Source organism: Mobula hypostoma, chromosome 2, assembly GCF_963921235.1.
Source record: "Mobula hypostoma chromosome 2, sMobHyp1.1, whole genome shotgun sequence".
In the NCBI taxonomy this organism is placed as follows: Eukaryota; Metazoa; Chordata; class Chondrichthyes; order Myliobatiformes; family Myliobatidae; genus Mobula; species Mobula hypostoma.
Window position 1 is genome coordinate 60,198,317 of NC_086098.1, and position 14,156 is coordinate 60,212,472.

A 14,156-nucleotide genomic window follows, 5' to 3' on the forward strand; every position below is an offset into this window, starting at 1 on the left:
GATTTGTCACAGGAGTGACAGTACGGCTAGGAATTCCATTGCCTGCAGCTGTTATGCAAGCGCTGCAAAGACCAGAAAGACCGAGTCGTTTTAAACAGCTGACTGACTCTATTCTTTATTTGTCCTTCTGGTGGCTGACCACCCCCACTCCACGATGCTTCCGACATGATTAAAAAAAAACTTCAATTTCTTTTGGTAGCCGGCTCTGGGCAGGCGTCTGTATCAAAGATGGCAGCCCCCAAAGCTGTCCGCCAGTTGCCAGGCAAGGCACGACTGCCGTCCGCGAATGGGTGAGAGGGGATGAGGACCGCGCAAGCGCACAGCGAGGAGTATCCGCCCCGAGCTGGGCGGACGGCTGCCATACACCCCGCCCACTCCCTCCCAACAGGCCTCGCGTGGCGAATTCCGATGACGTTTGGGAACGTCTGTGTGGTTGTTTTTGTCATCGGCTCCGAGTGATCGACTCGCGGCTTCCGATTCAAATCGACACGGCGGCCGTTACTCTCGGCACTGGAAATAGGCGCGGCCTGCCTCAGAGGAGGAGCGGCGGAGAGGGGGCCACCCGCTTGTCTTATGTCTGCAGCAAAGTTCCCCGTGTGCCCATCCCTTCCCAAAGGCAGCTGTTTTAGGCCCAAGCTGCCGTGGTCTGCGAGGAGACGGCGGTAGTGGGGCAGAGGGAGGAGAGCAGTGTGAGCCTGTGTCTTGAGCCCCTCGCCGAGAGAAAGCCGCTGGATCTGGGGCACAGGACAACAGCCTTTTGCGACATGTCGTCGGCAGACAGCCTGAAGTCGCGGCTGAAAAAGCTCGAGGCAATGGTCAGAGACCCGAAGTCTCCGATTAACGCGGAGAGTTTGTTGGTGAGTCCCTAGATAAGGAATGTTTCGCTGCTTCTCTCTGCAACTTTAATCCCCAGCCCACACCCTCCACATTACTGCACTGTGGCCTTCACCGTACAGGCCGTGCTTGAAGTTTGGGATGCTGCTAAATTGGCCCTTTGTGTTGCAAAGGCGAAAACCAAGTCGTCTTGTTTGGATTCGCGCAACTTTTTGATGTCCAGTACAGACTGTCCTGATTTGAGAGTGGAGGAGGGGGAAGAGGATGTGTAACAATGAAGACAAAGCTCGTGATTTGAAATTATGGGGAAGTTGAGTGTTGTATATAACGATTGACTTAGCGAAAATTGGAAAAAAATGTGGTTTGTATCAAATATTCAGATTGTTCGTTTGTACTTTGAAATGGTTGAGTGAGCTTTTATTGTATCATAATGTTTTTTTTTATATGTAAACAATGGATTCTTTTGGTCACTGGCTCAAGTTTTGGTGAGTAGCATTAGTTTTGTTGATGAATTCTGCCACGGATGGTTGATTTCATTTTATTGAATTAGGAAAGACAGAACTGCCGAATCAGGAAAAATAACGCCTTATTTTTTTCGTGGCTATAAACTTAACATTGAACAGATATGTAATAGTTTTGTACGTGAAATCGGTGGTAATCTTGTTAAAATGGATACAATAAATGAGCTAAACATTTGACAGTTGCATACGTTAACATTATCCTAGTGAGCTTTCGTTGTGAAATGTCAGTCTTTCAATGTAATAGCATATTAAATGCAGACAGAAGTTTTGTTAGTAAGAATAAGGTTGAAGTGTTTTCTTATCAATCTTAAATTTATATCAGATTTTATTCTTGCCCTTGAAGATCTACATAGCTAATACATGCTGATGTTTATAGGGATTTTGTTAGATGACAGTTCAGTGGGAATGACGATTTAGAGGATACTTTTTAAATATCATTAATGTGATGGGTTATTTTTAGGGTTTTACTATTTTAACCTTTTGGAGTATTGTATTTTGTAATGCTCATGGTGTCTATTATGTGAAATATGAAACGTGAAACAACTGTTTTAATTGTACATAGTCATAGAGCATGGTAACAGATTCTTAAGTACACCATGCCTAAGACTCAATTTGGAATGTTTTATGCAGTGATATTTCAAGTGATCATCTGTATACTTGTGAAAGTGCCTGCCACCAGGTACCCTTCATGCTGTATGATTCAGATTTCAACCATTTGCGTGAAAGCACATTTAGTTCAAATTCCCTCAGTATACCTGCTACTTTTAAACCTATGTCTTCAGGTTGCAGACAGATTCACTTGGGGGTAAGTTTTGTACTATCTGGCTTATCGAGGGTGTCCTTCCAATCTGCAGCATCATTGAACTTCTCAATTATATCATTGATTCAAACCAAGTCAGTGCAGTAAAGGATGAAGTGTTGTTGAATCAAATGAATGAAAATTTTTCTTCAATTTAATTCGTTGGGTTTTGATTAGTTTTACTGGTCCTGTGGCCTTGTGGGCTCTGAAACCTAATATTAACTAGTTATCAATGTAAAATATTTAAAAGACATGACGCGAATGTGGGAATTTGGGAACTTTCAACAGAACTCCTGAAAGCAATGTGAAAGCTCTTTGGCTAATGTCAGCAAGTAGTCCCATCGCTTTTCCAAATTGGCAGTAATACTAATTTTTAGTTGTCTCTAAGCTGAGTACTTAAGTACAATGAAGATTTCTGATAGGATGCTTTTATATATAAATGGTTTACAAGGAGTGGCTTTCCAAATATATTGTTCAGTCCCTTTTTTTGTCAAGGAAAACTCTTAAAAATGAATGCCTATTGGATTTTTTCTTAACCATAATCTGTATTGCTGCAATGGTTTGGTGTTAAGTAAGTATTGAAAAACAAATTTTTAACAATAGTTAAAGGATTTTCTCTATATTGAAATTGCCTTTTCACTAATGTTGATAATTTGCCAATTTTGAGGAATTTTCATTTGTTATTGCTTTGGTCATCCCAGACAGATTGTAATGGCAGAATTCAGCAATTCATGTGGGAAAAGAAATACAGGTTGACACACCCAAAACACTGGAGGAAATGATGAAGGGTCTCACCCTGAAATGTTGACCCTTTATTCCTCTCTATGGATACTGTCCGGCCTGTTGAGTTCCTTCAGCATTTTTTTTGTGTTGCTCTGGATTTTACAGCATCTGCATAATCTCCAGTGTTTACGAAGTGCAGACTGATGTGTTTTCTGGATATATAAGTAAATGTCCTGTTAGAAATTAGTGACTGTAAGATCTATTTGAGAGACTGTCTATAAGAGTTCAGTCATAACTGAGTGAGAGCCAACAGTGAGATATAATATCTATTTATGTGTCAGATATAAATATCTGTTATCACATGTATATGTCATTAAAGAGATTGAAGTTAACAGTGGGGAGTGGAAAAGTTCCCATGATGGAAATTTTACTTAATACCTTGTTCCTTAGATATGCTCACTTAGTTTATAACAGGTGTGCTATTTGGAAATTGTGCATCAATTTCAGCTAAAAGGCCATTTCAGAACTTAAAAGATATTTTTATTATTACAATCAAAACAAGTTTAAAATTCTTTTTAAAATTTGAGTAACTTAAGTGAAATTTACAATGCTGTGCATTTTTATAACTGATCACCTTCCTTCCACTTTGTGGCAGCGTGTGTTAGTTCCCATCTGACTGGGGAAATTTTCTTGTCCCTTTGTATCTCATGGATGTAAGAGAAATGATCAGAAAACTTTCATCTCGCTCTGAGGCACCCCTAGCTTTAATATTAATCTACAATGAATGCATTAACCATATTATTATATAGTGCTTTTGAGATCGGTATCTTGTGTCAGTTATATTTTTGTTTCACTTGCTGTATAGATTGCAAGGCAGCTTTGCTTTCTTGAAATTATACTCAGAGAGGTTCATTGAGTATAGATAGATAGGATTTGAAGTTGATTCCATGTATTTGATCAGTGTTATGAGAAAAATCTCCCATTGTAGTTTTATTATTGCACTCAGATGGAAATTGAGGTGTTACAGTGACATACAGATTCACAGCTGATATATGGAAATAAAGTTGAGATGATCTGGGAAAATTAGACATTTTTTAGTGTAACTACAAATTATGGAACTACTTTTGCACTTGAAATAAATAATGATGAGGGAAGGTGGTGTGAAGCAAATTATTTCTGGTACTTGAGTGGTCAGGAATGTCGGCCATAATTACAAGATTAAATGTAGTAAATTTAAATTGAGTAAAGGGTATGTGGAATTCACTTTCAGGGTTAGTGATTGCGGAAGATTGGGTGTCACAGTAGTATAGTGGTCAGCACAACTCTATTACAGCTCAGGGTGTTAGATTTCAATCCCAGCGTCCTCTGTAGGGAGGGGTTGAACATTCTCCCTGTGGAATACGTGTGTTTTCTCCGGGTGCTCCGGTTTCCTCCCATAGTCCAAAGATGTACTGGTTGGTAGGTTAATTGGCCTTTGTAAAGGAAACTATGGAATAGGAAACTATGATTAGGTTTTATTGTTTTACAACATTGAATCACAATCGATTTAATATGGCTTTTTCTGACACTGATCAACAGAAAAAAAAGACTTCATGTCAATCTCTACATAGTGATCTAACTTAATTATAAATATAAAACATAATATTATTCATTGCATAAGTATTCACTCATCTATGTTGTGACACACTAAATCCTCACTGGTGCACCAAATCATCACTGGTTTTAGAACTCACATAATTAATTAAATAGAGATCTATTCTTGGAGGCCTGTGTGCAGTCAAGGTGTTTCAATTGATTGTAGTAAAAATACACCTGCTTCTGGAAAGTCCAACTGTTGATGAGTCAGTACTGTGAGATTGAGTTCAAGAGCCTAGAGGTAATGTTACAGCTATATCAGACCCTTGTCAGGCCCCACTTGGAGTACTACACTCCGTCCTGGTCACCTCACAACAGGACAGGTGTGGAAACCATAGAAAGGGTGCAGAGGAGATTTACAAGGATGTTGCCTGGATTGGGGAGCATGCCTTATGAGAATAGGTCGAGTGAACTCGGCCTTTTCTCCTTGGAGCTTTGGACGATGAGAGGTGACCTGATAGAGGTGTTTAAGATGATGAGAGGCATTGATCATGTGGAGGCTTTTTCCCGGAGCTGAAATGGCTAACACGAAAGGGCATAGTTTTACGGTGCTTGGAAGTAGGTACAGAGGAGATGTCAGGGTTAAGTTTTTTATGCAGAGGGTGGTGAGTGCATGGAACTCAGCCGGCAATGGTGGTGGAGGCGGATACAATAGGGTTTTTTAAGAGACTCCTGGATAGGTACATGGAGCTTAGAACAATAGAGGGCTGTGGGTAACCCTAGGTAATTTCAAAAGTAGGTAAATGTTCGGCGCAGCATTGTGGGCCGAAAGGCCTGTATTGTGCTGTCGGTTTTCTATGTTTCTGTCCTGGCAAAAACTACACCATGAAGACAAACAAGCACTCCAAGCAACTCTGCAAAGAGGTTATTGAAAAGCACAAGTCATGAGATGGATACAATAAAATGTCCAAGTCACTGAATATCCTCTGGTGTACTGTTAAGTCAATCATCAAGAAATGGAAAGAATATGGTACAGCTGTAAATCTGCCTAGAGCAGGCCTCAAAAACTGAGTGACTGTGCAAGAAGGGGACTAGTGAGGGAGGCCCACTAAGAGACCTATGACAGCTCTGGAGGAATTACAAGCTTCAGTGACTGAGATGGGAGAGATTGCGCATTTAACAACTGTAGCCCGGGTGCTTCACTAGTTTTTATGAGAAAGTGGCAAAGAGAAAGCCATTGTTGAAAAAAGCTCTCATAAAATCTTGGCCAGAATTTTCCAGAGGGTATGGGGAGACTGAGTCAGCTGGAAGAAGGTTCAATGGTCTAATGAAACCTAAATTGAGCTTTTTGGCCATCAGACTAAACGCTGTGTTTATCCTCAGTCAAACACCCCACACCCACCGTACTGTGAAGCATGGAGTGGCTGCATCATCATGCTGTGGGATTGTTTCACTGCAGCAGGCCCTGAAAGGCCTGTGAAGGTAGAGAGTAAAACAAGCGCAGCAAAATACAGGGAAATCCTGGAGGTAGACCTGATGCAGATGCAAGAGAATTGCAACTCGGGAGAAGGTTTGTTTTCTAGCAAGACAATGACTCCAAGCATAAAGCCAAAGCTACACAGGAATAGCTTAAAAACAAAAGAGTTAATGTCCCGGACTGGTCAAGTTAGAGTCCAGAGCTCAATCCAATAGAGAATTTGTGGCTGGACTTGAAATGAGCTGTTCACTCTCAATCCTCAAGCATTCTGACAGAGCTTGAGCAGTTTTGTAAAGGAGAATGGTGGGGGGAGGGGGGGAGGGAGTGGAATCGCAGTGTCCGGGCGTAGAAAGCTGATTGAGACCTTTCCACACCTGACTCAAGGTTGTAATTGCTGGCAAAGGTGCATCTACTAAATACTGACTTGAAGGTGGTGTGTAATTATGCAATCAATTATTTTATCTTTAATATTTGTAATAAATTTAGACTAATTTATAGAAACAGACACAAAATAATGGAGGAACTCAGCAGGCCAGGCAGCATCTATGGAAAGCGTACAGTTGACGTTTTGGGACGAAACCCTTCAGCCGTACTGGACAAATAAAAAGCTGAGGAGTAGATTTGAAAGGGAGGGTGGGGAGAGAGAAACGCCAGGTGATAGATTGAACTTGGAGGGGAAGCGATAAAGCAAAGAGCTAGGAAGTTGATTGGTGAAAGAGACAGAAGGCCATGGAAGAAAGTTTAAAAAAAAGGGAGGGGAGGAGGAGCACCAGAAGCAGAGGATGGGCGAGCAAGGAGATAACATGAGAGAGGGACTTTTTTTTCTCTCCGGTCCTGTGAAGGGTTTTGGCTTGAAATGTCATCTGTACTTTTTTCCATAATATGCTGCCTATCCTGTTGAGTTCCTCCAGCATTTTGTGTATATGGTTTGGATTTCCAGCATCTGCAGATTTTCTCTTGTTTGCTGTTTGTAGAAATTGGTTTTCACTTTGACATGAAAGAGTCTTTTCTATTGATTAGTGTCAAAAAAGCCAAATTAAATCCACTGAGATTCAATGTTGTAAAACAATAAAACATGAAAATTTCTAGGGAGATGAATACTTTTTAGATGGACTATAGACGTAGGTATTTGGAAAGCAGTAGGTAAAATTAAGTCTGTCTGGCTGCAGGGAACATGTTTGCGGGGGTTCCCAACTTGGGGTCCACAGACCCCTCGCTTAATGGTATTGGTTCCATGACACAAAAATGGTTGGGAACCCCTGGTATATGCTGACATTGTCCTCTTGAATTGAATATCCTATTCTTGTCTTATTTGTGTTTTGGTAAAATCTATATTGAATTGTAACATTGTATCTTATGATGTTAAACCTTTAAGGGTTTCTACAATAATTATGATTTAGTTAAAAATTTATAAATACTTGATTGCAGCTGCCTGCAGGAGGTAAATAATGGGCAGCTGGCATGCACTGCTCTGTTAGAGGATCTTTTTGATCCTGTAACCAATGATATTCCTGTGAAAAGATTTTACAAATTCAACATACATGACTGAAAGAGGCTTAATGCATTTACTGTTGGTGCAAAAGAACACATATGTAGAAAAGATCACCCTGAGGTTGTCACAGGACTACAGATACTGGAATCTGCAGCAACACAAAAAACATGTAGGAACTCAAGCCAAGCAGCATCTATGGTGGGAACTGGACAGCTGAACGGTCTTAAACTGAAATATTGACTTTTCGTTTTCCTCCATAGATGGTGCCTAAACCACTGAGTTTCTCAATTGCTTTGTGTTACCGTATGTTGCAAGGTAATTCTAAAAATTGCTGCTGTAAGTCAATGAAGAAAAGATTTTGACCTGTATATTCTATAAGAACTCTGAGGTCACCAGATCTTGCAATATGAGATTCTGTTGTGTTTCTCTCACTTATTTGAAGTCAATGAATTTTGAGGGCTTTAAAGAACGCATCATCTGCATCTTGATCTATTAACAAGGAAACTATATTCCATGTGAACATTATCTAATTTTATGGGAATAAGTTGGGAAAATGTGGTTGAATTCTTGATGTTGATCTGTCAATTGTGAAATACAACTCATTGATCCAGTGTGGCAGTTTCAATATAATAATGCAAAATAACAGGTACTTGTGAATACTGCAGCCATGGCTACAGTTAAGCCTGCCATTGATTATTCTCAGTGCAGTATTGATTTGCCTCTATGATCCCACTTTCTGGCATTAGCCATATTCTCTATTCTAATTTTCCCTTTAGATGTTAGCTCACCTGCAGCGGTCACGCATAAGAATGTAAATTATGTTCTGATGTTCTGGAAATTGAATTAAATTGACTTTATTACTTACATCTTTCATATGCATGAGCAAAGATCTTTACGTTACGTCTCCGTTTAAATGTGCAATGTGCAGTTTATAGTAATTTATAATGAATAGTTTGTACAACAGGGCAGCCAATATAATAAGAAATACAATTGTATCAGCATGAATTAAGCAGTCTGATGACCTGCTGGAAGAAGCTGTCGTGGAGTCTGTTGGTCTAGGCTTTTATGCTGTGGTACCGTTTCCTGGATAGTAGCAACTGCAACAGTTTGTGGGTGACTCGGGTCTCCATTTATCCTTCAGACTTTTTTTTACACACCTGTCTTTGTAAATGTCCTGAATAGTGGGAAGTTCACATCTACAGATGTGCTGGGCTGTCCACACCACTCTCTGCAGAGTCCTGCGGTTGAGGGAAGTACAGTTACCATACCAGGCAATGATGCAGCCAGTCAGGATATTCTCAATCGTGCCCCTATGAATTTGGGGGGGGGGCATACCAAACATTTTCAACCGTCTGAAGTGAAAGAGGCGCTGTTTTGTCTTTTTCACCACACAGCTGATGTATACAGATCTCCTGAGATCCTCGGTGATGTTTATGCCGAGGAACTTAAAGCTGTTCACCCTCTCAACCCCAGATCCATTGATGTCAATAGGGGTTAGCCTTTCTCCATTCCTCCTGTAGTCCACAACCAGCTCCTTTGTTTTTGTGACATTGAGGGAGAGGTTGTTTTCCTGACACCACTGTGTCAGGATGGTGACGACTTCCCTGTAGGCTGCCTCATTATTATTTGAGATTAGGCCAATCAGTGTAGTGTCTTCAGCAAATTTAATTAGCGTATTGGACCTGTGGGTGGCTACACAGTCATGAGTATACAGAGAATAAAGGAGGGGACTTAGTACACAGCCATGAGGGGCACCTGTGTTGAGGGTCAGAGAGGCAGGGGAGAGGGATCCCACTCTTACCACCTGCTGGCAATCTGACAGGAAGTCTAGGATCCAGCTACACAAGGCAGGGTGAAGGCCGAGGTGCCTGAGCTTTTTGTCGAGCCTGGAGAGAATTATGGTGTTGAATGCTGAACTGTAGTCCAAGAACTCACATAAGCATCCTTCTCCAGATGTGTAAGGACGGTGTGTAGAGCTGTGGGTTAAAGTTTAGAGAGCTCGAAGTTTTCTCATCCACGAATTTCAAAAGTGCACTATAATACCAACTAGAAACTACTAACATACCAACAAGCAATAGTTAAGAAGAAAAAATTTATTACAAAGGGGTTGGAGTTTAAGAACAGGGTAGTTTTGTTACAGTTAAACACAGTGCTGATGAGGCCATATTTGGAATATTGTGCACAGTTTTGGTCTCCTTACCTGAAATAAAGACAAATTCATAAATTGGATTTGATTGTCTCCTGTACTGAATTACAATGAAAAACATTGTTTTGCATGCTATCCATAAAGATTACTTAATTACAACAGTGCATTGAAGTAGTATAATGGGTAAAATGACAATGCAAAGAAACAGAAAGTGGATTGCTGACAGGCACTAAGGTGCAGGTTCATGAAGAAGTACAATGTGAGGTCAAAGGTTCTAGGAGACCAGTAGGCTCATGATGAGGTACAGTTGCAAGAAAAAGTTTGTGAACCCTTTGCAATTGTTTGGTTTTCTACATTAATTTCTCATAAAATGTGGTCTGATCTTCATCTAAGTCACAATAATAGACAAACGCACTCTGCTGAAACTAGTAACACACAAGCAATTGTACTACTTCTCATCAATACTGAGCACACTATTTAAACAATCACAGTCTAGGTTCAAAAAAGTAGGTGAACCTCTTGAGTAATGACTTCAACAAAAACTATTTGGAGTCATATGTTCCAGTGAATGAGATGAGTTTGGAGGTGTGGGTTGTACAGGTGCCCTGCCCTATATGTATAAAAAAAGGCATACAGTCAGGTGACTGACTGAGGCTGCTCTTCTCAAGAAAGATCTGTTTATGTGTGCCATGCCTTGATCGAAACAACTTTTCAGAGGACCTTGGAAGAAGAATTGTAGCAATGCATGCGCTAGAAAAGGCAATATGGGCATTTCTAAAGACCTGAGTGTTCATTAGTCCACAGTAAGAGAAATTGTCTCCAAATGGAGGGAATTCAGTACTGTTGCTACTAGCAGTGGGTGTCCTGCAAAGATCACAACAAGAGCACAATGTGCAATGCTGAAGGGGGTGAAGAAGAACCTAAAGGTAACAGCAAAAGACCTGCAGAAATCCCTAGAACTTGCTAAGATTGCTGTTGATGTGTCCACTACAAGAAAATCACTGAACAAGAATGGTGTTCATGGAAGGATACCATGGAGGAGACCACTGCTTTCCAAAAAAAAAAGACATTGCTGCATGTTTTAAGTTTGCAAAAGACCACCAGGATGTTCCACAATGCTTCTGGGACAATGTTCTGTGACCAGATGAGACAAAAGTTGAACTGTTTGGTAGAAATGCACATTGCTATGTTTGGAAGAAAATGGACACTGCACACCAACACCAAAATCTCATCCCAACTGTGAAGCAAGGTGGAAGGAGCATCATGGTTTGGACTGCTTTGCTGCCTCAGGGCCTAGGAACAATGAATTCAAAAATATATCAAGACATTTTACAGGAGAATGTCAGGGTGGCAGTCCATCATCTGTAGCTTAATAGAATTTGAATAATGCAACAAGATAATGATCCAAAACACGAGTAAGTCAACAACAGAATTTTTAAAAGAAAAAAAATTGTGTTTTGGAATGGCCAAGTCAGAGTCCAGATCTTAACCCAATTGAGATGATTTTACATGATCTGAAGAGGGCTGTTCATGTAAGGTATCCCAGAAATATTGATGAACTGAAACAGTTTTGTGTGGAGGAATGGTTGAAAATTCCTCCTGGCTGTCGTGCATGTCTGATCAACAGCTACAGGAAAGGTTTGGTGGAGATTATTGCTGCTAAAAGAGGTTCTGACAGTTAGTAAATCAAGGGTTCACATACTTTTTCCAGACTGGATTGTGAATGATGAAAAGTATAATTTTGTGTTGTTAGTCTGGGCAAAATGTTTCTCTTTTATTGCGACTTTGAAGATCAGCCCTCATTTTATGACCGATTAATACAGAAAAACAGGTAAATGCAAAGGGTTCGTAAACTTTTTCTTGCAACTGTACATTGGTACTGGGTACTACTGTACCAGGAGACCATTCAATAGTCTTGTAACAACAGGATAGAACATGGGGCAGTCCAAAGGAGATTCACTAAGATGTTTCCTGGGAATTAGAGGGTTGCCTATTATGAGAGGCCAGACAGGTTTGGCTCTGTGTTCCTCTAAGTTTAGGGGAATATGGGGTGACTTTACTTAAATATATAAAACCTTAACTGAGTTTGACAGGGTAAATGTTTGTGGTGTCTTGCATTTGTAAAAAAAAACGGGACTTCCAAATTTTAATTCATGTTCTTTATTGTGAACCAAGGGCAAAATACAGAATATTTCAGTACCTACCCCGAAGAATTGTCATTTTAAATTTCACAAAATGAAGGGAGCTAAAAAAAAAAGTTTTCTGAATAAGAACGCAATGATGTAGGTCTCAATATTTAGCATTGACGCCATCTCATTGTCAGTGTGTTGGATCCAAGATTGCAACTTTTTCACTTAACACTATGAAGTCAGTTATATCTAAACTCTTGAGTTTTTTTTTCTCAATTTGTTTTGTGGTTTAAAGTTATGGATCTAGAAAGAGACCTACATAGGAAAACTTGGAATGTTGCTGCTACACCAAGTGAAAGTTGGTCACTGCTTGGAATGAATCAGAATCAGGTTTATTATCGCCGGCATGTGACGTGAAATTTGTTAACTTAGCAGCAGCAGTTCAATGCGATACATAATCTAGCAGAGAGAGAGGGAAAAAAAACATAATAATAAACAAGTAAATCAATTAGGTATATTGAATAGATTATTTAAAAATGTGCAAAAGCAGAAATACTGTATATTAAAAAAAAGTGAGGTAGTGTCCAAGGGTTCAAAGTCCATTTAGGAATCGGATGGCAGAGGAGAAGAAACTGTTCCTGAATCGCTAAGTGTGTTCCTTCAGGCTTCTGTATCTCTTACCTGATGGTAACAGTGAGAAAAATGCATGCCCTGGGTGCTGGGGGTCCTTAATAATGGACGCTGCCTTTTTGAGACACCGCTTCCTAAAGATGTCCTGGGTACTTTGTAGGCTTGTGCCCAAGTCGGAGCTGACTAGATTTACAACCTTCTGCAACAACTTCTTTCGGTCTCGTGCAGTAGACCTCCATACCAGACAGTGATGCAGCCTGTCAGAATGCTCTCCACGTACAACTATAGAAGTTTTTGAGCGTATTTGTTGACATGCCAAATCGCTTCAAAATCCTGATAAAGTATAGCCGCTATCTTGCCTTCTTTATGACTACATCGATATGTTGGGCAAACACGAGGAAATCTGCAGATGCTGGAATTTCAAGCAACACACATAACAGTTGCTCGTAAAGCAAGTGGGAACTTCTGCCCATAGCAGCGAGAGGTTGAAAATGTCCTTGAATACTCCCACTAGTTGGTTGGCACAGGTTTTCAGAGCCATACCAGGTACTCCATCGGGACCTTCTGCCTTGCGAGAGTTCACTCTCTTTAAAAACAGTCTAACATCAGCCTCTGAGACAGAGGTCACAGGTTCATCAGATGCAGTAGCAGTCTTCGCAGCTGAAGTTGTGTTCTCCCTTTCAAAGCATGCATAGAAGGTGTTGATTCATCTGGTAGTGAAGCATCGCTGCCATTCATACTATTGGGTTTCGCTTTGTAGGAAGTAATGTCTTGCAGTCCCTACCAGAGTTGCCGTGCATCTGATATCGCCTCAAACCTCGTTCAAAATTGTCTCTTCGCCCTTGAAATAGCTCTCCGCAAATCATACCTGGTTTTCTGGTACAGGCCTGGGTTGCTGGACTTGAATGCCACAGATCTAGCCTTCAGCAGACGACGTACCTCCTAGTTCATCCATGGCTTTTGGTTTGGGAATGTACAGTAAGTCTTGGTAGGCACACACTCATCCACACAGGTTTTAATGAAGTCAGTAACAACTGCAGCATACTCACCTAGATTCGAAGATGAATCCATGAATACAGTTCAGTCCGCTGATTCAAAGCAGTCCTGTAGGTGCTCCTGTGCTTCCCTTGTCCACACTTTCTTGGTCCTCACTACTGGTGCTGCAGTCTTCAGTCTCTGCCTATACTCGGAGTAGAAGTACAGCTAGGTGCTGTGGGATTCTAACTTGGCCCCGAATATTAAGGTAAAATTCACTTGCTGCTCCGTTTTTATATTTTCCTTGGGGCTATTTTGGATGAAAGTGGCTTGTTGCTGAGTATGCACCTGAATTTGGCACAGCTGTCTACTCTATAAACCACTTGAGTGGATTGTCCCTGTCTAGATATTTCCTGTACTCTGAAGTTTCACCCCCACCTTGCTGTAAATCAATGAGCTTAGAAATTTGGTACATTATGGTATTGGGTCACACTCTCTCCACTTAGTATAAAACTGGTAGCAATATGATTTTCTTTAGTCAAATTATGTGGTTTTTTAAAAAATCTTGTAATGTACAACTCATAATCCAGGCCTTTACTCTTAAAATTTTAAGAAACAAGTTGGTTCAGAAACTACTAAGATGTATTTTACTATTCAATGGTTTTCCTAGTTATTTAGAATGGGTATGTGATAATGTAGCCTAATGGACTGGGAACATAAGGCCATGCATTGTAAAACTGTCAATGGACATGGTTAAACCCATTTTGATTGCCCTATCTGAGGATTTCAGAATGGTGATTAATCATGATTGTCCTGACCATTTACCATCCATTACTCTAATTCTAAATTGATTTT

The 14,156-nt window shown here is 40.5% G+C and overlaps 1 protein-coding gene across 4 annotated transcripts in view; it reads left to right on the forward strand.

Annotated features, from left to right (window-relative positions):
- The first annotated feature begins 388 nt into the window (after nt 1–388).
- rock2a (rho-associated, coiled-coil containing protein kinase 2a) overlaps nt 389–14,156 on the forward strand; it is a 259,822-nt gene continuing 246,054 nt past the window's right edge. For all 4 annotated transcript variants that reach the window (XM_063037545.1, XM_063037552.1, XM_063037559.1 and 1 more), the window contains exon 1: nt 389–857. In XM_063037545.1, the coding sequence (XP_062893615.1) occupies nt 765–857 (93 nt within the window). In that variant the 5' untranslated portion in view covers nt 389–764. The remainder of the gene's footprint in view (nt 858–14,156) is intronic.